General features: G+C 38.8%; 4 protein-coding genes across 4 annotated transcripts in view; 2 read left to right on the plus strand and 2 right to left on the minus strand.

The window, feature by feature from the left end:
- The first annotated feature begins 1,657 nt into the window (after positions 1-1,657).
- On the plus strand, positions 1,658-5,740 carry LOC116267310 (E3 ubiquitin-protein ligase SINAT3). The gene is made up of 3 exons (XM_031648990.2): positions 1,658-2,186; positions 4,432-4,818; positions 5,104-5,740. Exons 1-3 carry the CDS (start codon positions 2,019-2,021, stop codon positions 5,464-5,466), a joined length of 918 nt encoding a protein of 305 aa, XP_031504850.1. The 5' UTR covers positions 1,658-2,018; the 3' UTR covers positions 5,467-5,740.
- A 685-nt stretch (positions 5,741-6,425) lies between these two features.
- On the minus strand, positions 6,426-7,421 carry LOC116267049 (extensin-like). The gene has a single exon (XM_031648597.1). The coding sequence runs from the start codon at positions 7,419-7,421 to the stop codon at positions 6,426-6,428; it is 996 nt and encodes a 331-aa protein (XP_031504457.1).
- Positions 7,422-11,362: 3,941 nt separating this feature from the next.
- Positions 11,363-18,759, plus strand: LOC116266896 (uncharacterized). The gene is made up of 5 exons (XM_031648353.2): positions 11,363-14,011; positions 14,539-15,185; positions 15,362-15,571; positions 17,425-17,639; positions 18,334-18,759. Exons 1-5 carry the CDS (start codon positions 11,578-11,580, stop codon positions 18,374-18,376), a joined length of 3,549 nt encoding a protein of 1,182 aa, XP_031504213.1. The 5' UTR covers positions 11,363-11,577; the 3' UTR covers positions 18,377-18,759.
- A 1,442-nt stretch (positions 18,760-20,201) lies between these two features.
- Positions 20,202-22,656, minus strand: part of LOC116266820 (uncharacterized protein At4g10930) — a 34,180-nt gene continuing 31,725 nt past the window's right edge. Inside the window, exons 13-14 of the mRNA XM_031648221.2 lie at positions 20,978-22,141; positions 20,202-20,726 (exon numbers count right to left, since the gene is read on the minus strand). Of these exons, the coding sequence (XP_031504081.1) occupies positions 20,490-20,726; positions 20,978-22,141 (1,401 nt within the window). The 3' untranslated portion in view covers positions 20,202-20,489. The remainder of the gene's footprint in view (positions 20,727-20,977; positions 22,142-22,656) is intronic.

Below are 22,656 nucleotides of genomic sequence, written 5' to 3' on the forward strand. Positions count from 1 at the left end.
CGATGGCAAACTGATTCAAGCCTGGTGTATCCACGTTTAGGTCTTTAAATATTTTTGTAATATTTAAAGTAGTTCTTACTTTAAACTTTTTAAGAATATTTTTCGTTTACTATTTTCATGAAATATTTTGTTTATTATTTACCAATTCCCAACTGATTCAGCAGCATCACGGGTTGCCTTCAAAACATTTCAGTTAACTTCCTCCTTTTTGTGGTAATATTTGTATCTGCCGATCTAATTTAACTCCAAATTCAGGTGGCTGAATGGTCGATAAATCAAAACTATTGACATAGAAAACCCGTTCTGTTTCTAGAAAAACCTGTTTCATGTCTCAAAAATTAATCAGCCGAAAAAAACTCGTTTTTTAAAAGATGCCAAAACAAAACAAAAAAAATCCAAAAAATGCAAAAAAAAAAAAAGAATTTTGTGGGTTTTTGGCATTTTTCATGTCTTCTTCCTGCATTTCATTTTTTTCATTTTATTCTTAGGATTTTTTTTTTAATTTGCTGAGATTTTCAGTGTTCCCATCTTATATACCTTGGGAAAATCTCACTGTTTAAAACTCACAAACAATATTTCTGACAATGGCCCAAACTGTTCACATATCCGGTATTTTGTCGATAGAAGCAAAAAGGATAAATAGCCAAAGTTAAAACAAAAACGAAACATTCACGAGAAAGAGAGAGTAACTTGCCAATTTTTAAGTTTGTGCTACCTTGGGTCAGGTAGGAGATCAGCATCAACAGACAGGTTAGGTGAGTTCTTGTATGCATTTGCATGTTTTCTGCAACCTTGTCCAGTGCATCTCAAATAAGAAATCAATAGGTGGAACTAAAATATCCCGGCTGGAAAGGTATATTAATGGCACCAACAGCCAAAACTGCATGAAACTAGAGATCTCACTGCATCCCTTGTGCAGTTTGGGGATTCACTCAGAGTCCATCTCCTGTTAACACTTTTTGCTTCTAATTCTTTAGTTCTAATGAATCTTCTAATTCTTTAGTTAAATGAGTTGCTCACAATCTTCAGTTCCCATGCAAATTCATAAGAAAAAAGTTACACATTGACGTGTAGAAGAAGGTTGGCATCAGTACTGTAAGGTCTGTTCGTGAATTGAATTGGTGGAGGTCTGGATTTCATTAATCGGTTGATTCTCCTACTGATCTGAATCATTGTGAATCAAATATTAACAGATTGTTCTCGAAAAACATAAGAAAATTATTTTAAAATTTATTAAATGAAAATATTCACAACTGGTTGGCATAGTAATACAAGCCATCCTTAGAGATTTGAACTTTGATTCTCACAAACCTCGTTCTTTGCGTGCACAAGCTCTCGCACAAACACAAGAATACCATAAAATAGAAGGAACGAGGGGACCCTGATTCGAGGAGAGACTCTAGAGCCTTAGATTTCGTATATGATATGAATTGGTTGTTGTTGTCTGTCTTCATCATCTCCCTCAAAGTGAAAACTGTACCACCTGGTGATTAAGTTAGCATTGATTGGCTCTTTTTCTTCACTTCACCCATTTGGCTTTTTTTCTGCAACATTTGATATGAATAAATGCCTTTGAGACCCACAGATTCGTTCACTTCCTGTGCATAAACTAACTCTAAAAAGTCATGAAATGGGAAACATCTTCCTCTCTTCCCTGCGTGCCCCTCTCTCTCTCTCTTTAATAATTTACCAGATGCTCCCAATTCTAATTTCTAACCCTCTGTCAATGGTGATAGAATCCGTTATGCATTGCCTTTTTTACTGTTGAGAAGGACTAACCTCCCCCCCAAAAAAAGGGTCCCCGTCTTCCCCTGCTTCGTTGGTAACTTGGTATCCTCCTCATTTTCTTCTGTTTTCATTTTTTGTTCTCTCTCTCTCTTTCTCTCTCTCAAGCCGCCAACCTATTCGCCAAGGGAGAAAAATAGGAAAAAGAGGAAAGCGGAGGAAGGGAAGAGGAGGGGAAGGATTATTTTCTTGGGGTGCGGAGACAGCCCCTCGAGGATCTCTTTTATTTATGTATGGGATTAGATAACATTGAATGCATCTCATCATCCGATGGGATCGATGAGGAAGAGCGCCCCTTCTCGAAGCCGCTTGTCTCCTCCGCTGTCCCTCCCGCCACGAGCGTCCATGAGCTTCTCGAGTGCCCAGTCTGCACCAATTCTATGTATCCACCCATTCATCAGGTGCAGATTTTCTTCTTTTTCTTTGGTGGTTGTTGATCATTTTTCGATTCCCCTCTGTGGGTATCCGTGATTTGGTGGATTTTGCCAGCCATTTTATTGAATCTGGCATTTGGGTTCTGCCACCAATTTCCTGCTTTTTCGTGATGGCTAATCTGTGTCTCTTTTGTATTGATTTGGTGAAATGTTACGCCAATCCGCTTTTCAGTACGATTTCATTTTGGGCAATAATTTTGTGTGTTAATGTTAATTTGCCAATAGTTACATCTGTGTATGTGTTGTTGATTGCATTGAGCATAGGCTTGGCGCGCTTCTCACTTCAGAATCTCCGTTTGGGTTCATTCCTTTTTTCATACTTACTTGATTCTGTTGGTCGTAGATCTGACGCCTGCATTCTTGTTATTCTTGTATTAAGAAATGGAAGGTTCTTTTAACCCTTATTATTTCTAGTTTTTCACTGCTACGATTTTGACGTCTTGTTTTTCTTGCTAGTTGATTGGATTGACGGTTTCTCTTAGTGATAGTGTATCTGTTTTCTTTTCTACCTAAATTTTGTTTGTTTTTTTTCTAAAATTTTCGGCACAGCTTTCCTTCTGAAAGTTACTCGAAATTTCTTCCCTCTCGCTCCTTGCATTATATTTCTAAAATGAGATGAGCATTGTTTATGAATTATGGGTTTTTCCCCTTTAGCTTTTACAACAAAATGTTGGATTTGTTTCTTTGATTTGCTACTACTCTTAAAAACTAAATCTTGACGGTAAGAAGAATTTATCAATAGATTAAAAGGCCACTGCTGGAGTGCGAGCAATAAAGGCTGCCAGAAACAAATTAAACATTACAGCATTAAGCACTGCTGAATCGCCAACACCAACATCCTTGCCAACGACAGGTCAATCCTGACAATCGTTTGACTCTTAACACAATTTTTTATTTCTCTCCATGACCTCATCAGTTCATCCAACTAAACAACCAAGGGAGAACAAGTCACAACCTGGACAAAATGCCCTTCATTAGTGTTAAGTGAACCATTGTCGGGCAGGTATCTGCTGGTACTTCTTTTATATTGTAATAATTTGCCGTGTCTTAGTAACAAGGCGTGGTGATGAGGGGACTGGTTTTCTAACTTTTGACTAAATTAGATTGGAAAGGTGGGACTAATATACTGGGTTGCGAATGAAGTAGTCTTCAGACTTAGTGGAGAATTGAAATTTGGAAACTGAAGGAGCTGATTCAGGTTGAAGGGATCTTCTCTCTTTATAGAAGAAAGTAACATGTTTATGTTGGTTGGGGGGGTGGGGTGGAAGAGTAAATACAGCAACGGAAAAAAATAACAAGTTTAGAGAGCAGATCATTTTGCTGGGAACTCCATTGACATAATTTTGGGTGCTTCATTTATTTTGAACTTATAAATATATCCCTATGGTTTGTGAAAAATATGCAATATATTTGTCGTTTCTCTTGTTCAAATTTGTTTGGAGCAGTTAAACTTGGTGACACTTACCACACCAAAACATTGTGTGGGTGCGTGAATGTCTGTGATGTGGAACCAAAATAGGTGGACAAGGTAGTCCAACACTCTTTTGTAGCTTTGAACGTACTTTATTCATGTGTTTGAAGTGGATCAAAATAGGTGACCTATGTGAGGACAAGGTATTCAGGCACTCTATGTAGCTTTAGTCTTTCTCCATTTGTTAGAAACTTAGAGCCAACGTAAGCTTTTTGAATCTTAAATATTTGTAAATATTTTTCACTGCCGCATGCTTCAGCAGGTAGTTTTTACAAGGCCAATCATATAGATTTCGTTTACATTTTTTTTTTTTTTGAAAAAAAAAAAATTTGAGAGTCCCCACTGTACAGCAGTCCACATGCTTCTGATCCACATTTTCTACTTACCCTGTCAACAGAGGGTAGAAATCATATGCTACTTGGCAAGCTCTGATTTTGAGTTTATGCATGGTTTAATTTTTTATATTTATTCTTGATTAAAGATAGTAGCATGTGATAAGCAATATAGGCTTATAATTGTTATGAATCTTTGTCTTTAGCTGCAAAGCCATTAGATTTGCTAAGGAGTCAGCAAGCAGCTTTTAGACATATCTTGTCTGCTACAAACAGTAAACCAATTTTCTCCTTGTAGTTCTGCTGGTTTGTTCTTTCCTTTATATGACAATGGCATGTGGATAGACTAAGGTGCAAACCTGTAAAGCATACTGGTCATCAAATTAATGCAATTTTTCTGTTGCTGCAGTGCCACAACGGACACACCCTCTGCTCTACATGTAAAGCAAGAGTTCACAATAGATGCCCCACTTGCAGGCAAGAACTCGGGGATATCAGGTGCTTAGCTCTGGAGAAGGTAGCAGAGTCACTGGAACTTCCTTGTAAATACTACACACATGGGTGCCCAGAGATATTTCCATACTACAGCAAACTCAAACATGAAGCTCAATGCAATTTCAGGCCATACAATTGCCCATATGCAGGGTCTGAGTGTTCGGTTGTTGGAGACATTCCCTTCCTCGTTGCTCATTTGAGGGATGACCATAAAGTTGATATGCACACGGGATGCACATTTAACCACCGATATGTCAAGTCTAATCCTCGTGAAGTTGAAAACGCCACCTGGATGCTGACAGTAAGTTTGTTTAAAGTATTAAATTTTGCGATATTAAGTGAATGTCCCGACAGACATTCTAGAAGTGCATGCGTAAAACTCACTTTTTATTCACTGTTTTGCAACTTTATGCATGGTAATGTGAATTACCAGAATTTATTCTTCATTGTTATTGCTTCTTGTCAAGGATCTTTCTGTAGTCTGTGCATAAAGAGAAGCGTAGGAGATTCGGGCAAAGGTATTTTTTGGTACAGTAGTTAACGTTTGGTCCATAATCTCCTGACTTCTCTATCTCTCTCTCTCTAGGTCTTCCATTGCTTTGGACAGTATTTCTGCTTGCACTTCGAAGCTTTTCAACTTGGGATGGCACCAGTTTACATGGCATTCCTTCGTTTCATGGGTGATGACAGTGAGGCCAGGAACTTTAGCTATAGTCTTGAGGTTGGTGCCAATGGGAGAAAACTAATTTGGGAAGGCATTCCCAGGAGCATCAGAGATAGCCACCGTAAGGTCCGTGATAGCCATGACGGGCTGATAATTCATCGGAATATGGCACTTTTTTTCTCAGGCGGAGATCGGAAAGAACTAAAACTACGTGTTACAGGCAGGATATGGAAAGAGCAACAGAACCAAGACACTGGTGTTTGCATACCAAATCTCTGTAGCTAGATGCTTATGCAATTAGCGCACGACCATGCATGTCATACAGCCTCTACTGCAAGGATATCAAATGTTGATTTTGGAACCGATATTTTAAGGATATCAAATGTTCCAGCTGATGAAGTCTGGAGTTGCGTATGTACTTTTCTGTTCTCCCCCTTATGCTTCTGTCTTGTTCAATTAAGTGCCGTCATTTTTTGTTTTTTGGTTTCACGGTTCAACTTTATGTAAGCTGCATGTTCAGATACCTATGCAACCACTCATGCTTGTGCCTTTTGATGCATGCTTATGCTTCATATAAGAGAAAAAGAGAGAGAGAGAGAGAGGCAACTTGGCCCAATGGCCTACCGTCCACAGGAATTGAACTAATGACATGGTCTTTACCTGCCCACCAATCTAACCAGCTGCGCATTACTAAAATTTAATCTAGTTAGCCTTAGGGGGTGCACTGTCAATCAAGTCCAATTGCTTGAACTGAGATAGAGTTGCAGGCTTGACTAATTGCATAGTTGGCTAAGGCTTAAGGTGAGCCAATTCAATCAGGCAGCTTGACTTGCATGGTGATGCAAGAAGAATTAAGATCAAAGAATCTTAATTCAATTGCATTTAAGTCTAAGCTAAAACTAACTAAAACTTAATCAAACAATCAAAGGAACAAGAAGAACATAAGAAAAATAAGAAAACACTTCATTTCTTTCAGATTGATTCCCCCTTCAAAAATGACCCAAGGTCCCTTTATATAAAGAAAGGGATGGATTACGGATATGGATCTGTTTATACGTACCAAAAATCTAACTAGATCCAATTACATGATTTGATTATGCTTCCATCTTGCATCAGACTCCCCTAGTTGGAGAAGAGTCGCCCTGGACGAGTTTAAATCTTTCATCTTGCTAAAATTGGATCTGTTGAACAGAAGGACCAACCGCTCCCCTAGTTGGTGGTATGCTCACTTCTCTTAAAGATGATCAAGGTGGCGGCTCAGGTGGTGGCGTTAAAGAAGAAACACAGGCTTGGATATGATATAAGGGCATTCTTGATTCAAATCTAGTCTCAAGTGATGGAAAGGACTGGTTTGGATTCAAATCTGGACTCTTATACCTGTGAATCGGGTGATATAGACCCGAACCGGTTCCAAAACCTGGTTTGGCTTGAACCGGTCCCAAAAGGAACCGGACCACACCCACGAGTGCCTCTAGCGGCAGCTCAAGGCGCTGCTCATGGTGACCCCTTTTCGCCTCAAACAGGGGTGGAAGGGGCAAACTAGAGGGCTGAAGAGCGGCGCACACCGCCGCCGCCCCATCTTGTCTGAATGGGAGAAGAGGTGGACGGCGGCTACCTGTCGCCTTCGGTCCGCTAGCGGGCGGCGCCCATTCGAGAGGCGGGGGAACCGGGACCTTCACAAAAGCAGGAGGCGAAAACGTGAAGGTGTCGCCGTTGCTGGCTGCGGTTCCCACACCACACCCACCGGGAGACGAAACCACCGGCATCTGCCACATCGCCGACCGAATACCCATGCCGATGGTATGGCTTTCTGCTGGAGGCGACGCCTGTTCGATCGAGCGATGGTGGGTGAACGGCGGTGGCGGGCGACTCCCCCTAGGTCCACAAACGTCAACGGAAAGCAGAGAGATAGGCGGCGGCCGAACGGACGGAGGCGCCGCCAGATTTTGCCCCACTAGTTGAGGAGGATTGCTGGCGACGTCCTTTGCACCTCCACCGGCTGGAGATGTCTGCCGTAGCTCACCCTGCGCACCGGCAGGACCTGATGCCGACGATGCTCCCCTCGCCGTACATGGTGCCCTCATTTGCTCGCCGGTGGGCAGACCAACTTGATGATGGGAGGAGGGCGCGGCTGGTTCTCCGCTTCCTCCAGATGGAAATAGTGAAGCTCCTGTAGGGAGCCTGGGCGACGGATTCACTACACCTGCTGGTAACTGACTTCCAGTAGGAACTCCTTCCATTGAAGCATTTTAGATTTCCCCCAAAGCCCTAGCGTCTCTCACAGAGTAATCCTGCAATCGTTGTTCTACGGTGTGCAGAGATTGAGATTGGGAATACCATTTCCAGCAGGAAACACCTGGTAGTTTTCTGCTTTATTCTGTGCACACTGTAGGAAGGAACAGAGCATTCGTTTGGTTTCATCAACGTCCTTGGCTGCGACAGCAAGATCCTTTCTAATGAAAGATAAATCAGATTCCTGCCTTGCTACAGTCAACAGCAAGGTTTGTTGAAATTGGTCTTTCATTTTTCGTAAAAGTCTCGCTCGCTCTGATACCAATTTGATGGAAGAAGAATTAAAATAAAAGAATCTTAATTCAATTGTATTTAAGTCTAAGTTAAAATTAAACTAAAACTAACTAAAACTTAAGCAAACAATCAAAGGAACAAGAAGAACATAAGAAAAATAAGAAAACACTTCATTTATTTCAATTGATTGATTCCCCCTTCAAAAATGACCCAACGTCCGTTTATATAAAGAAAGGGATGGATTACAGATCTGAATCCGTTTATAAGTACCAAAAATCTAATTACATAACTACATGATTTGATAGCAAGCTGCCCATGAGGCCATTTTGGGCGGACGTGATCATTCAAAGACTAAGCACTAAGTAGAGGAGCTTAGGTCTCAACCGTGAAAGCATCCGGGAAACTGACTTAGGCCCGAATTCTCATGAACCTCATTTCAGGCGCTGATTACCATGCAGCCAACTTTAGCAATGCCATAGGGCTTTCCTATTTCATTGCTCCCAACTCCTGTTGCCTGTGAACTGTATGTGTAGAACTCCGATTAAGGGTTTAATACTTTCTTGTGTTTCCGTTGGCGTGAACTGGTGGACGTCCTTTGCATCCACTCAAATCGGTCCTCCCGTATCTCTGTTTTTGGGATAAGATAGGCTTCTTTCGCCACCCACCCAAAGAGTTGGCTTATTGAAGATAGGATGCCTTCCGGAACCTGGACACAGGTGGTGCATGGCTGTCATTAGCTCGTGTGATCAGGTGTTAGGTTAAGTCTTGCAAATTAAAGTAGATTCATAGAACAATGGTCATAGTGTTCAACGAACATGTATCAATCTTTTGGGCAGATTCATAGGATACTTACAAAATGTCTCTGTTGTCAAACGACACCTAAGAGTTCATTTGACAAATAAAACAGTTATAGACTGTTCTAAGAATCTACTCCAAAAGTTGGGGCAAATTCATAAAACACTTTTCAAAGTATTTCCTTAAGCTATCTCAATCTTTAGGTCATACTTATGGAACATTTATATACTTTTCTGTTTGACAAATGGACCTTAAGAGGCTGGTTATCATCACTGGTGAAGGTTACTTTTCTTAGGGAGTTCTTCTCTTTCATTTAGTTTTTCACAAGGAAACCAAAACATGTAAGAACTTTCGGTAGTTCTAATGTAAGCAACGATGGCAACCATGACTATTGTTTTCTCTTTGCGATGAATGCTTTTTCTTTAGCACTCGATGAAGACAACAAGAAAGAAATTTGTTGGTCATAGTTATCATTTGGTATTCATCTTGTTATTCTTTGCTATAGATACATTTATGTTTACTTATCCAATCCACTTGATCAACTTAAGGAACTTCTTTGTCGAAGAATCTCAAGAAATTTATATATATAAAAGTAGAAAGTAGTTAACGTTATATTAGTTAAAACAGAAAAATGAAGAAGAGCGTAGAACCATGACATATATGCTCTTTTCTACACTTGATTAAAATGCAGACATTCTTATTCATGGACCACAAAAGTTTCTCTACTTGTGTTTGCTTCCTAATCATGTTATATATTTTCATTTTTCGGCGAATACTTATTTTTTACAAGTAATACATCTAATGAAAATATAAATTCGGATTGTTCTCCTTGTCTTCATTTAGTAGAACGATTTAAAAGAAGAAGAAAACTTTGATATGGTTAAAATACTAAAGCTCTTAAATTTTCACTATTAACTTTGGCTCAAAAATTCAATCAAAATAAAAATTTATATTCAACCATGGATTTTATGCTAGCAACAACATATTTAATTTAACCTTGCATCAATGACCGAGCTGCTTAAGTTACTAGTTTGTTCAGTAGGCCAAGCATCCCACATTTGTAAAATAAATATTATATCAAAGAAAGTCATAAAACGATAACAAATTAAGAAATTAAACATAAAGAGAAACAAAAAGCATACAATGATTAGTAGAGAATCTTCAACAATCCAATTAATTCATGGAAAACTTGTCAAAAAAAAAGAAGAATAATTGTACATTTTATTTTGTTAGTGATCTGTTAAGTATATTTCACACTTTACTTAAAATGGATTTCTAAGAGAACTGGTGATGGTTCATGGCGACATAAATATTCATCCCTGCACACGTAAAGCTATTTACCAACTTGATCTTGTGGATACAATTGACATTCTCCAGTCATAACCTTATTTATTATTTATACTTATCTTACAATCGGTTTTTTAAAACTAAGTCATTTTTCTCAAGGAAAATTTAAAAATAATAAATCATAGAGAAATAAAAGTTAAGATAAAGAAAAACCTAAAGGATGACAGCGTTGTCCTTGTCCTCTCTTTTTTTCCCTTCCTTTTCCTTTTCCAGCTTTATCACTTTTTTCTAATTTTTTTCTACACATGCTTAATAAAATAAAAGAAGCTTCTTAGTGAAATACCCCAATTCAGATATTCAAATCGAATGAATAAATCTAAGCAGACATGCTAAGCAATAACATTAGCATCATACTATCACAACTTAGGCACTACATGTCTATGACTTGCGGATAAGCATGAAACTAATGTTGCTGTAATATTTTATGAGTATTTTATGAATTTGCTCCAAAAATTAAAGTAAGTTCCATATTTATAAACCACTCTCATAGTGTTCCACCTACCAAACGACCCAAGGAAACCTTAATGTCTATAGACATAACTTGTCCGAGAGTAACAAACTTAGGCCCATTAGCAGAGTCAGAAATTTTGGCTTGCAAGAGCACTAGTTTAATAACCTTAATGTTTTAAGGAGCACCTATACATATAAACAACCAACAATATGAAATTATTAACATAAAAATAAGTAAAGTTTATGAAACCGGTTTGAGTAATTGCCCACACTAGTCACCATGTGGCTTCGCCACTGCTCAGGCCCTACCAAGACCCAATCAAGCTTCACTCACAAAGTTCATTCTTAATAGGGTTTGGACTCTGCATAAACAAAATAACAACAAATAAACGAGGGAGACAGAGAGTGTGTCTTTTGTCTAATGTCACATTAAAAGATTACAAAAGCCGACTATTCGACAACAGAAAAGTTATAAAAATGAAACTTAAATATTTTTTTTTTCCAATTTTATCGGATGTGGTTTTTTCAATTAAGAGAGAGAGAAACCGAGATTTTCAACATTAGAATTCTAAATAAAATAAGTATGTGATTCTTGAAGGGTTGGCAGTCTTTGTTTCAAACTCTGATAGCATCAACCCTCTGGGTGTTATAAAATGAGATATTAATATGTAAATTAAAGCATAGTAAATGTGTAATCCAAAACACCAAATGCATACTTGATACTATAGGGAGATGGGAGAAATGTATAAGCTTCAGCTCTCAATCTGCTGGTGGTGGTAGAACGAAATACTTAAAAAAAATCATGTTTTACTTAAAAACGATTATGAAATCATTCATTTGATACCTCTTCTTGCCTTCAAAGCTTAGGTTGGATGATGTGAGAAAAAAAAAGTTGAGAACTGTTGGATGAAGGCCTGCGGTTTCATTGCCTCTTGAGTTCCAAAAGAGAGGCTGGATGTAGCGACAAACTTTTTTGGATTCGAAGTGTAAGCAGCAGCAGCATCTATATCAGAAAATTCTCAAAATAAAAATTAGATGGAAACTGAAACTGCTTCTTTCGCCACGTAGACTTGATGCTTGGGTCGATTACGTGTTCACGCGAAAGTTGAAGGTAAGGCCTGTTCTGGCCCCTCTTCGGCTCTTCCGATGTGTTGGGGTTTATCGGGGTTTCTCTCTCTTCCTGTCTCGCTCGGAGGTAAAAACCTAGAACTGGCTTCTCTTGAGTTTCCGATGATTCTGCATTTTCGACCTTGTCTATGACTTGGGGCTTCCCCTAAGATGGAAGTTCTCGGCTCTCCCTTCCTCGAGAGACCAAACTTCTGCAAGTTCTTCAAGACTGGACTCAACATTCCCAAGCAGAACCGTCCAGCCTTTACAACCTTCATCCTGAATTCGCTGGAAACTAAGAATCAACGGATACCCATTTTGCGTAGCTCTTCAAGACGTCGTAATTCGTTGAGGAGGAAGCTCATCGGGGAGGGCAGGTTATATAGGTCAGATGTTCTTACTCAGGAGATTGCTTTACATACTGGTAATAAAGGTATTGCGGGTGAGAATCTAGTCGATGGTGATAATGACGGTAGAATTGCAAACCATAATGCAGAAATAGGTGAAAATGATAATTTGGAAGATGATAGTCAATCGAGCATGTCTGAACTCGTGAGTAAATTGGAGAATTGGGCATCTCAATATAAGGAAGACATTGAGTATTGGGGCATTGGTTCCAGCCCAATTTTTACGGTTTATCATGATTCGGATGGAAACATACAAGAAGTTAGAGTGAATGAGGATGAAATTCTTGAGAGGCACAAGTTTCAATCTCCATCAACGTCTGGAAATGAAGGTTCTTTCGGTGTCTATCAGAAAATATTGCGAGCAAGGTCTATTGCCAAAGATATCAAGGCAGGGAACCACAGAATCTCAAAACACAGTTCAATTGTGCAGTTTATGCTTAAGGAATCTGCGGAAATTTCTTCAGTTGCGCATCCTGTTGCAGATTTAGTTCTTGACAGGCACTCCTTTTCGAAGATATCGCGGTTCGCATTTGCATTTTTGTGTGGTTATCTGGTGTTTGACATAGCCAGAAAGTTCCTTTGGCGTCGGGATCAGAAAACAGAGGAATTGAAGGGTCTCGACAAGGAAATGTTAGCGAGAAAGATAAAAGCAAGAAGGGAAAGAGAGAAGATGGAGAAAGGAAGTGTCGAAGTTGTCGAGAGCGAGGACTTTGGAGAACCTGTTGGGTTCACTGTGAGGCCACAATTAGATAAAGAAGAAGTTCTGAAGACAATTTTGAGCACAAAGACTTCTCAAAAAAACTTGTTGGTCTCTGATGTTGCTGAAGTTTCAACGAAAAAGGGCCATTTTAATGATAGAATTATGGAGATACAGCGCATGGCAAGGGACGTGCGCGTGGTTGAAAAACAAGATGCTTCCTCCTTCATGGATGGAAGAGAGAAAGATCATGTACCTAATCATTCTGGAAATTTGGAAAGCCAGAGACTTCAAACTACCTCCGTAGTTGATGATGAGCTAGATGGAAATGGTTACATTGAAGTAGTATCTGATTCGGATGAAACTATGGCGAAGGAAGTACCCTGGGGGAATGGAAAACATGTAATTGGTGAAATTGGCCAGGGCATTGATAAGAACCCTTCTGGTAGCTCAGAGTACGGAATCTTGGAAATTTCGATTGATGGAGATTCGGGTAAAAATGATTTATGGACGTCTACATCTTGCGAAGTCATTGATCAAGATCAAGACGTTTTGGAACATAATGAAGCGATGAAGGATATGAAGCACGGAGTTGACGAAATAGAAGCTCATAAGACTGCACCTGGCAATTTGCTCATTTCAGATAAGAAGTTTGATGGAGGGAGACCTAGAATTATTATGTCAGTTGAAGAAGCAAATAAATACCTTCTAAGAAGACGTGGTGATCCGAATGACAGGATTGGGGACATGAGCTATGGTGATAGTAATCAATCTGAAACTCTGGTGGTACGACCTGACTCTGGAGGTGAAAGGTTGAATGCCCATGTACGTATGCCTTCATGGGACTCGTCTGGTGCGTGCATAGACGAGGCAAGTAAAATCATTGAATCATCTGATACAACCTTCTCAGGTTCATCTGATCGTGTCATTGAAAAAGAAGAGTCAGATAGTCTAGCATCACAAGCTAATGAAGTTCATGAAAAATCTATTGAATATCTGAAACCAACTGTAAAGGGTGCAGAAGATATTGAAGATACAGATCAGAGTCTCCAGCCACCGTCTTCATTTTCTTTATCTTCCATTGATGCTGATGAAAGTAAAACTAAGAAGTTGCAAAGCCACAATGAAAATTGGATTGAAGCAAATTTTGAGAAGTTTGAGCCAATTATCACAAAAATGGGGGTCGGTTTCAAAAATAATTATATGTTAGCAAAAGAAAGAGGGGAAGATGAGCTGACTTTAGCACCTGACGTGAGCAATCCCAGTTCTGTGGAGGAAGAAGATGAGCTTGAATGGATGAAAGATGACGCGCTGAGAGAAATTGTCTTCAAGGTGAGAGAGAATGAGATGGCTGGTAGAGATCCTTTTTACTTGATGGATGTGGAAGACCAGGATAAATTCTTCAAAGGGCTTGAGAAAAAGGTTGACAAAGCAAATTCAAAGCTGTTGGCTTTGCATGAATGGATCCACTCAAGGGTCGAAAACTTGGACTACGGAGCAGGTATGTTACGGATATACGATCAAATGTTACTTTGTAATTGAGACTCCAAAAGTCATTCACCTCATTACTCACTTGTTGTGTTCCTTTGGATGTGCTGATGACTTCAGTTACTGATTGATCTGATCAGGTCCTGAATCCCTGATATTAACCATGCAAATCCCAAGCCAAATTGCAAATGCCTGATTGTTTTCATCAAATAAAGTTTTCGTTTGTGTCTATTAATTTCAAATTTCATGCTCCATGGTGCTTGATTTTCGTATATATTATTTAATTATCAGCTAAATGGTAGACTGTTTTCTTTGCATATTAATGTTTTGTACCTCACCATGTTTATAGTAGTACCCTTTTCATCTTTTACTAGTTGATTTTCCACACTTTGCTTTTCTTCTAGTTGATTAACAAACTAAGTCATAAAGTGTCTTCATTTTGCTTGAAGCGTTCAGCTGCTTCTTTTTCTTTTTCTTTTTTCATTTTTTGTTTTGCCTTTTTCCTTTTTTGGTTCTGATGGTACATGTCTTATGTATTAGATGGTATAAGCATCTATGATCCACCAGAGAAGGTCATGCCTAGATGGAAGGGCCCTGTGGTTGATAAGGATCCTGAATTTCTTAAGGAATTCAATAGAATACGAAGAGAAATACTGGGAGATAAGATGGGGACGCTGTCAAAAGAAAAGTTGGATAACTGGTTGAACGATTTGGAGAAGATGGATTCATCAGCATCTTCTAACACCGTTCCATCTTCACCTGTTGTCAGCACTAGTTCATCTGATGGTTTGAATAAAGTAAACCACAAGACAGTAATCGAGAGCAGTGATGGTTCCATGAGACCTGGAACAAAGTCAGGCAAGGAATATTGGCAGCACACGAAGAAGTGGTCCGAAAAATTTCTCCAAGTCTATAATGCAGAGACCGACCCTGAGGTGAAAGCCATTATGAGGGACATGGGAAAGGATCTGGACAAGTGGATTACTCCTAAAGAAATTCAAGAAGCTGCTGACTTAAGAGACAGACACATTCCAAAGAAGAAAAAGAGATATATTGAGAAGAAGTTGGCACAGTTAAAAAGAGAGTGTGAAAGGTTTGGTCCTCAAGCAGTGGCTGATAAGTATAGGGAGTATGCAGATGAGAAACAGGAAGATTGTTTATGGTGGTTAGATCTTCCATTTGTACTGGTAAAGGAAAAATCAGCTCGTCCTTTTTTTTAAAAAAAAAAAAAAATCTCTGATATTAGTGGGTACTTGCTATGTCTTGTTTGATATTTATGTTGCTACAGGATTATTACTGTTCATCTATCATTTTAGTTCATTGTGTAATACTGTCTGATGCTTTTATTTAAAATGTTCTTCAGTGCATTGAACTATATATGAGTGGTGAGGGATATGACCGGATAGGGTTCTATTCATTGGAGATGGGTGCGGATTTTGAGTTGGATCCAAAGCAATATCATGTGGTTGCATTTGAGGACCGTATGGATGCAAGACACTTCTGCTACATCGTTCAGACCCACATGGAGATCATTGGAAACGGTCATGCATTTGTCATTGCCAGACCACCTAAGGTTAAGCATGATTTCTCTGCCTGATCTTGTGTTTTAATAATTAATATGGCTATCGAACATGCTACTTGTATTGATTCTGATACCATCTTTGAAATAAAGCATTTGGATGAAACGTCTTGATTCTGGCCTATTGCTAGGTATGCTTGAAAATTTACTAGTCAATCACCCCCTCCATTTCAACAGTGATCACTTAACTGAATTGCAAAAGGTATCTAGCATGTTTATATTTTACTAGACAAGAGATGTTTATAAAAGGCTTGTCTAACTAAATTTGAATGAGCCATTAGAAGCTCTATCTAAGTTGTCCACACCTGGTTGAAAATCTTCACAACTGCAACCATCTAAGGTTAAGCATGATTTCTCTGCTCTTAGGTTTCAATACTTAATATGGTCATTCAACATGCTATTTATCTAACAGTTTGATTCTGATATCAACTTTTAAACATTGTCACAAATATAGTGATTTTTTTTAAGATATTGCAATATTAACAAAAACAAAATAAGTGAAAAAACCTGGTTTTTTTTAAAAGAAAGGCATGAACATAATTTATCGCATTTTTATCACATTATTGTGTATTCTTTACCCTTTTTTTCCATTTTTCTTGTTCTTCGCATCAATATCATCATAAATTCAAATTTTGAAGTTATTTATCATCATTTTTTTCATCATTAAAACATATTATTATCATTTTGTCTAGCTTTTTTTATGTCTTCTTATTAGTTTCTCATTTATTTTATTTTTTACCTAATTTTTTTATTTTCTGATGACTTTCTCGAGAAAAACCAGAAAAATGCATAAGAAAAACATCACCCTTAAAAAACCCGAGAACGATATTTGGGACAATGCTTTCAAATAAAGCATTTGGCTTGGACGTCATAATTTGTGGGCTTATTGCTAGGCATGATTGAAAACTTCCTAGCCGATCAGCCCCTCCATTTCAACTGTAATCACTTCATAGAATTTTAAAAAGCAGCTACCAGTATTTCTTAGGCAAGGCTGTCTGGGAGTGGTTATTGACTTGCTGCAGTGTTTAAAAGGCTTATCTCACAAAATTTGAATGAGCCAATGGAAGCTATATCCAAGTTGTCAACTATGTCCGGTTGAAAATTTTCACAATTGCAAATTTGGTCATCAAATATTGGAAAAGAGCTTGAGAAAACAAGCACAATATTTGCAGGCACTAACTTGACTAGCAATTGGGCTCCATCTGCCTAACACCCCTCATATTGACTATGTACTTATGTAGTATGTACATATCCTGTCCTGGATGGGATTTTCATAAATTTAGTTTATCATTTCTTACCTTCTTTCTATTGTATAGCATACCTTCGTCTGCAAACCTTCTGTATAACATAATTGTAAAGTAACTTTACCTGTCATGTTTCCATATTTGAGAAGCCTTCCAGTTAATTTTTCCTGAATGAGTTAAATACTCAGTGTCAAAAATGTGTGTAGTTTCTCCTTAGGTGCAACATATCACAATCCTGTTGTTCCAGTACCGGATATAGAAGATGATTTACCAGCACTTTCCACCATTTATGTCGTTATCATTCTTGGTGTCAGGAATTTCTTGGTCTGGAGTCTTGGGAAAACCCTAAAAAGTAAAAAATGGGTAGAATTGGGAGAGTCTTAATGAGGTAGTAGTTGAAACTTGAAAGTATAAAAATATTAGAAGTCCATGACAAACCATAATGTATGATTAGTAGTGAAGATCGTTAAAATACCTTGTGATTTTGTGTGGGAAATATTTGTGATGAGGATCCATTTTCTTCTTTATGATGTCACTGTATTCTCATACGTTTTTCATGGTTGTCTTTGCTTTCTGACCCTTCATTTCCTCCTTCATTTTTAGGATGCATTTCGAGAAGCCAGAGCAAATGGCTTCAGTGTAACGGTAATAAAGAAAGGAGAGCTCCAGCTTAATATCGATAGGACACTGGAAGAAGTGGAAAGTGAAATCGTTGAAATTGGAAGCAAGATGTACTATGATAAGTATATACGTGAAAATGAGGTCAGCATGGAAGGCATTTGGAAAGGATTATTCAAAGGTGGAAAGACTAAGAAAAGGTAGTTGTTTTAATCATGTCCTTTCTCAGGCTACTTATCATGCATGTGGGTTTTTCCCCCTAGGACACTACACTTAAACAGTCATTGGTATGTGCAATGGTGAGCTTCGTCGGTCTGCTCGAAGCATTGCAGAGTACTCACACCTTAAAAACTGTTTGCCGACAGAGGCTCACCCTAGCATCCGGCGTTTGTTTGAGGGTCAAACTTATCACACCATTCGAGCTAGGGGTGGAGGCAGGTGTGGGCTACATGTGGGCAATTGCCCACTAAAACCTCAAAAAATTTCTTATTTTTCTATTGATATTTCTAAACAATTTTTTTCATTTACATATTGGTGTCCCTTAAAAATTTTAAATTTTGTGTCTAGCACATTCACTAGCTAATAGGTTTTGAGAGACTTATTGCAACTTAAAAGCACAATTTTGTAAGAGGTAGGTCCAGAGGTTTGCAATTAAGCACACTTTTTTGTCAGTCACCAACACAGCTGCTGCTTACGAGCTTGACTTAGTGATGATCAATTTTGCTTGGTAGATCCATTTATAAAGTGTTATTGACAGGGCGGATGATGCTTACCTTTAGTTAGCCTTGTGTTGGTCACATTCCCTAAACTGCTGTGATACTTTTTCCTTGTAATGAAGATGGTCCTCCTGCATGGTTTTTATTCTAAAAGATTGTTTTTTTCCTTGTTTAATAGGCCGATGCGGACCTTGACGAAGTCCATCAAGGGGAGTGGGTAAAGAATGCAAAGAGCCTTCAATCACACAGCAATATGCCTTCCACATAAGTATCAAACGAGAGTTGTGATATTGCCCTTTTGCAGACTGCTAGTAGATAACATTCGGCCATGGTAAATGCTGTCTTGCTTACATTTCAATGTTGCTCAAATGGATGGTCCAGACAAAATTGAAGCCAAGCTGAGGTGTTTCGCATATGTTATTGGTTAGGTCCGAATCCGATGAAATGCGGAAGTTGGCATTGTAAATTGGAAGCAAATTGTTCGATGAACTTAGCTATTGCCATTACCAGGGTTCAACCTTGATGAAATTTTGTGTTATCAACGAGTATATTCTATGTTTTGGGTTTTTTCTTGTAAATGGCTATATTCCACGTTCATTGTTTACCCTGAGTCATGATAGAGTTTCGATGTTTCTTTGAGTTTATGCGAAGTATTTGAAAAATTCTTTGATAGACAAAGGTTTTCACCAAAGAGTTGATGAGCTTGATGACGACAGACCTGCAGAAATGCCTAAACTTTCACGTTGAGGTTAACCATTTTGTTAGAAACAAGCGGTTATTGAACTTTTAACAACGTTCCTTCAGCTGAGCCAAACCTGTTGACAAAGGTCAGATGGGACTTCGATTCATAAACGGTCCCAGTCCTGGGATGCAGATGACAGTCATCTTTGAACGTAAACTTTGTCAAGTACAGTTTTTTCCTGCAAGATGAGGCGACTAAGTACGGGAAAATACATCAACTGAGAGTGTTAAAAACTAATTTTAAATTATACAAGTCCATTCTGTCGGTCAGTCTCACATAATTTATAAGTTGCATTCATGTGAAGTGTTCAATGATAAATATCATATAAGCTATTTCCAAGTTGTTTTAAGCGGGGTCTATAAGGCATATTAGCTTGCTGTTATGTTTTTTTAGTGCTTGTGGGTCAATTTTAACACCAAGTATGTTTGTTTAACGCAGAAATTGCAAACATGAAATTACCTTCCTGGACTAAATGGAAAGTGCACTAATATTGATAAAGTAAATTGCTTATAAGAAGAGACAACACAAAGGGACTTTCTATTACAGTTCCCGGGTTCAGTCCCAGCTGCAGCGGGGTTGGGTCGGACCATGCCTAACCCGAACCTGGCCATGCAGCCGTGGTCTCAATACCACAGTTCTAATGCCTTTAATGTGAGTGGCGGAGGCACAGTTCTAATGCAATGCCTGTTCACGACCACCTGAAACAGGTGAAGAGCCAGCCAGAAATGAAGGATCTCGCCAGTTGCAGAACGATCGAATGAAACTTCAGCTTGCAGTCTTATCAAATTCAGATTGCAGTCTTATCAAAAAGTATATTCCATCATAAAGGTCAGTCTGACGCCCAACCGGCGTCTCTTAGCTGATGGCATGACGTAGCCTTCCTTTGTCCTTTCTTGATGCACACGATACATCTAGGATGCTATTTCATCTGTCCATGAGATTCATCATTCGCTTCACTTTGGCTTTCCAATGTCACAAGCAAAGCAAATAAGATTGAGCAAAGCTCTCACAACTTTGATGACATATACGCTGACCTTTACTTTGAAATTTGCTCGTGAGATTTATGACGACGGACGAGGCTAAGGGACTGCAAAAATGCTCTGGCCAATGCCTTCAGCGAAGTCGAATGCAGGTTCAGACAGAGATGACATAACTGAAGCCTAAGTTGGATACGGGTTCAAGTCAAACCAAGCAAAGGCAGTAACGGGGAAATGGAAATCAGCCCGATGCAGTTAACCACTAAAACAGACAGATTTCAACGAAAAGCTCTGGTTGCCACTTTGACAGTCTCGAGATCCGACATCTTGGTCAATAACTCATTATCAAGTATGGACATCTACAAACATCGAGACAATTTTTTAACAGACAAATAGACAGGACTAGGCACGTGGTGCTAACGGATGATACACCATCGATTTTCGTTATTTACACGTTATCCTGGAACTAGAAAAACCCTCTAATATTCACAAGATGCTAGCTTCTATAGCATATCAGGTAAGCGTTCCACAAGAGGGATTAAACCATATATTTGGTGCAGGAACCAGCCTCCAAAAAAGGACACAGAGCAAGATAACTAGACGAAGACCAGAAAATCAGTTACCATGCAAAGATGAAGGTCGGCTGCACCGTTGTTTAGCGGATTCAACATATTGTTCTGCAAGCTTCCTCACCTTAGGACCTTCTTTAATGAGAAAATCAGCACTCTTTGCCTTGCAATGGTACTGCATAACTTTATCTGTAGTTTTACTGACTGCCCACCTGTACTGTTCAACTGTGATAACACCGCTCTTACAGAGAGGTCTAATGTGTTCTTTGATATAAGCCTCTACCTGCAACATGAAAACAGCGGCAATCATCAAATGAAACAGAAAACTTTGCCTATTTACCAAGTTAATACGAAACCAAGTAGATCACATACACAACTGATGCAAGAAGCATCATGAGGCCTGTGACCCATGGGCATGAAACCATTAGTTACCAGTACTTGTTCACAAAACTTCTTAGTGTTTATTCTTAGTTTCTCAAAATTTGACACACTACATGAAACTGTCTGCCAAGAAGATCAACGCTCATAGCTTACTTTTTTGTGGATAGGACTTTGATCTGTCTGTTGATTGGAAGCCTCGCATTTTTTGGGTGCACTTTCGCTCATCATTGAGTGAGTTGGTGAATTGTCTGCCCTGGAAGTATGCCCCTTTATAGTACCACCAGTTTCAATCACATTATTCTCTGCATAGCATTCATTGTCAGTCTGAAGCATAACTTCAAGAATATTTTGCTCGCATTTCTGATTTTTCTCATGAACAATTTCTTCACCTGCAGACTGTATTCCCATACATTTCTTCATATACTCAGTTGATTTGTTTCCATATATTTTTTCTGGCTCATCTCTGCCATAGAGTTCTTCATATTCAGCCACTGAAAGGTCATTGCTTGCTTCATTTGGATCGGTGTTTTCCCCGTGCAACAGTGAGTTTGAGAGACCTTCATTATCACGAGGCACTGCCAACTTCAAATAATCATGATGCGCTTCAGGTTTTACCAAACAGACATGTTCAAATGATCCTGGACCTAAACTTATTTTATCTACTTTCTCACCGTCCAAAATTGTACCACCCCCTGCATCTATAGATTCTGTAACCATAGAATGATTCTCATGATTGAGAGTACTGAGTACCACCTTCACTTTTGAATCTGTACTAACATCAAGCTGTGATCTGGACATTATCAGTGAGCTGTTGATCTCAGAAAGACCCATAAAATCTTCGTCCAGGTCATAGTCAAAATCTCCATATATATCAATCTCAGGGCGAGATTCCAAGTTTAGAACATCTTCGCATCCATAATCTCCATCTTTCACTGCATGATCACTTTTTCTGTCAGTGTCTTCAGACGACCGATATGGACTATTTGATGGAGATTCAGAAAGAAGACCAGCAAGTCTCAATGCTTGTGTGACACTATCTGATTCATGACCACAAGAAACTTCATCACGTGATCCTTCCATAACTTTGACAAGAACATCAGAAGGTGGTTCCTCTTCTCTACTGTTACCAACTGCCACATTCTGAGAGATAGCTTGTGAGCAGAGATTCAAATATACTATTCTGCTTTTTGATCTTCCATGGATTTGTTTTTCAACGTTAAGAGCATCTGCAACAGCCAACTCTGTTTCTGCACATCTATGAATACTGTGTAGGTTTGCTTTCTTGAGATAGTGCTCAACTAGTCGATTAAGTTGCCCCTGCAAGAAATAATTTTAGTGAAAACAAATTCAGTAGTTTTTTGAGAAAAGTGCATTGAATGCTCGGTGAAGTGGTTTTCAGGATCAAGATAAGCACCAGATGCAGCTCTGGGAAGCTATTTTTACAGGAGACAGGAGGAAGCATATTAATAATTTTTTGAGAGGCAGTAAGGAATAAGGAGCTGCTTTTGTCAATCGGATAGCATCAGTTGCATTGACACTTGATAAGAAGCTAACCATTTTCCAAGATCAGGAACAAGAGTATATGATCATTATTCAAAAATGTATATGGAATATGGAGTCTACTATGCCCATAACACTGGTGAAGCACTTTCTTCTTTTCCATTAATTCTCAATTTTATGAAAATGTCAATATTGCACTGCGGTGCTTATGTTTGTCACGTGGGGAGTACCATAGCAACTTGTAAGGAACATGTCTGAAGACTCTAAAGCACATTACAGGACATATTCAACACTAGTATCCAATTGAGTTACTATATTCTAAATTGCCAACA

This window comes from Nymphaea colorata, chromosome 13, assembly GCF_008831285.2.
Source record: "Nymphaea colorata isolate Beijing-Zhang1983 chromosome 13, ASM883128v2, whole genome shotgun sequence".
In the NCBI taxonomy this organism is placed as follows: domain Eukaryota; kingdom Viridiplantae; phylum Streptophyta; class Magnoliopsida; order Nymphaeales; family Nymphaeaceae; genus Nymphaea; species Nymphaea colorata.

What these genes read in the sequence shown, in the direction of transcription:
- LOC116266896 (XM_031648353.2), top strand. Translation starts at nt 11,578, where the DNA reads ATGGAAGTTCTCGGCTCTCCCTTCCTCGAGAGACCAAACTTCTGCAAG. An exon ending in AAACTTGGACTACGGAGCAG is followed by an intron (nt 14,012 to 14,538) that starts GTATGTTACGGA and finishes CTTATGTATTAG; the next exon opens with ATGGTATAAGCATCTATGAT. An exon ending in TAGATCTTCCATTTGTACTG is followed by an intron (nt 15,186 to 15,361) that starts GTAAAGGAAAAA and finishes AATGTTCTTCAG; the next exon opens with TGCATTGAACTATATATGAG.
- LOC116267049 (XM_031648597.1), bottom strand. Translation starts at nt 7,421, where the DNA reads ATGGAAGGAGTTCCTACTGGAAGTCAGTTACCAGCAGGTGTAGTGAAT.
- LOC116267310 (XM_031648990.2), top strand. Translation starts at nt 2,019, where the DNA reads ATGGGATTAGATAACATTGAATGCATCTCATCATCCGATGGGATCGAT. An exon ending in TGTATCCACCCATTCATCAG is followed by an intron (nt 2,187 to 4,431) that starts GTGCAGATTTTC and finishes CTGTTGCTGCAG; the next exon opens with TGCCACAACGGACACACCCT. An exon ending in ACGCCACCTGGATGCTGACA is followed by an intron (nt 4,819 to 5,103) that starts GTAAGTTTGTTT and finishes CTCTCTCTCTAG; the next exon opens with GTCTTCCATTGCTTTGGACA.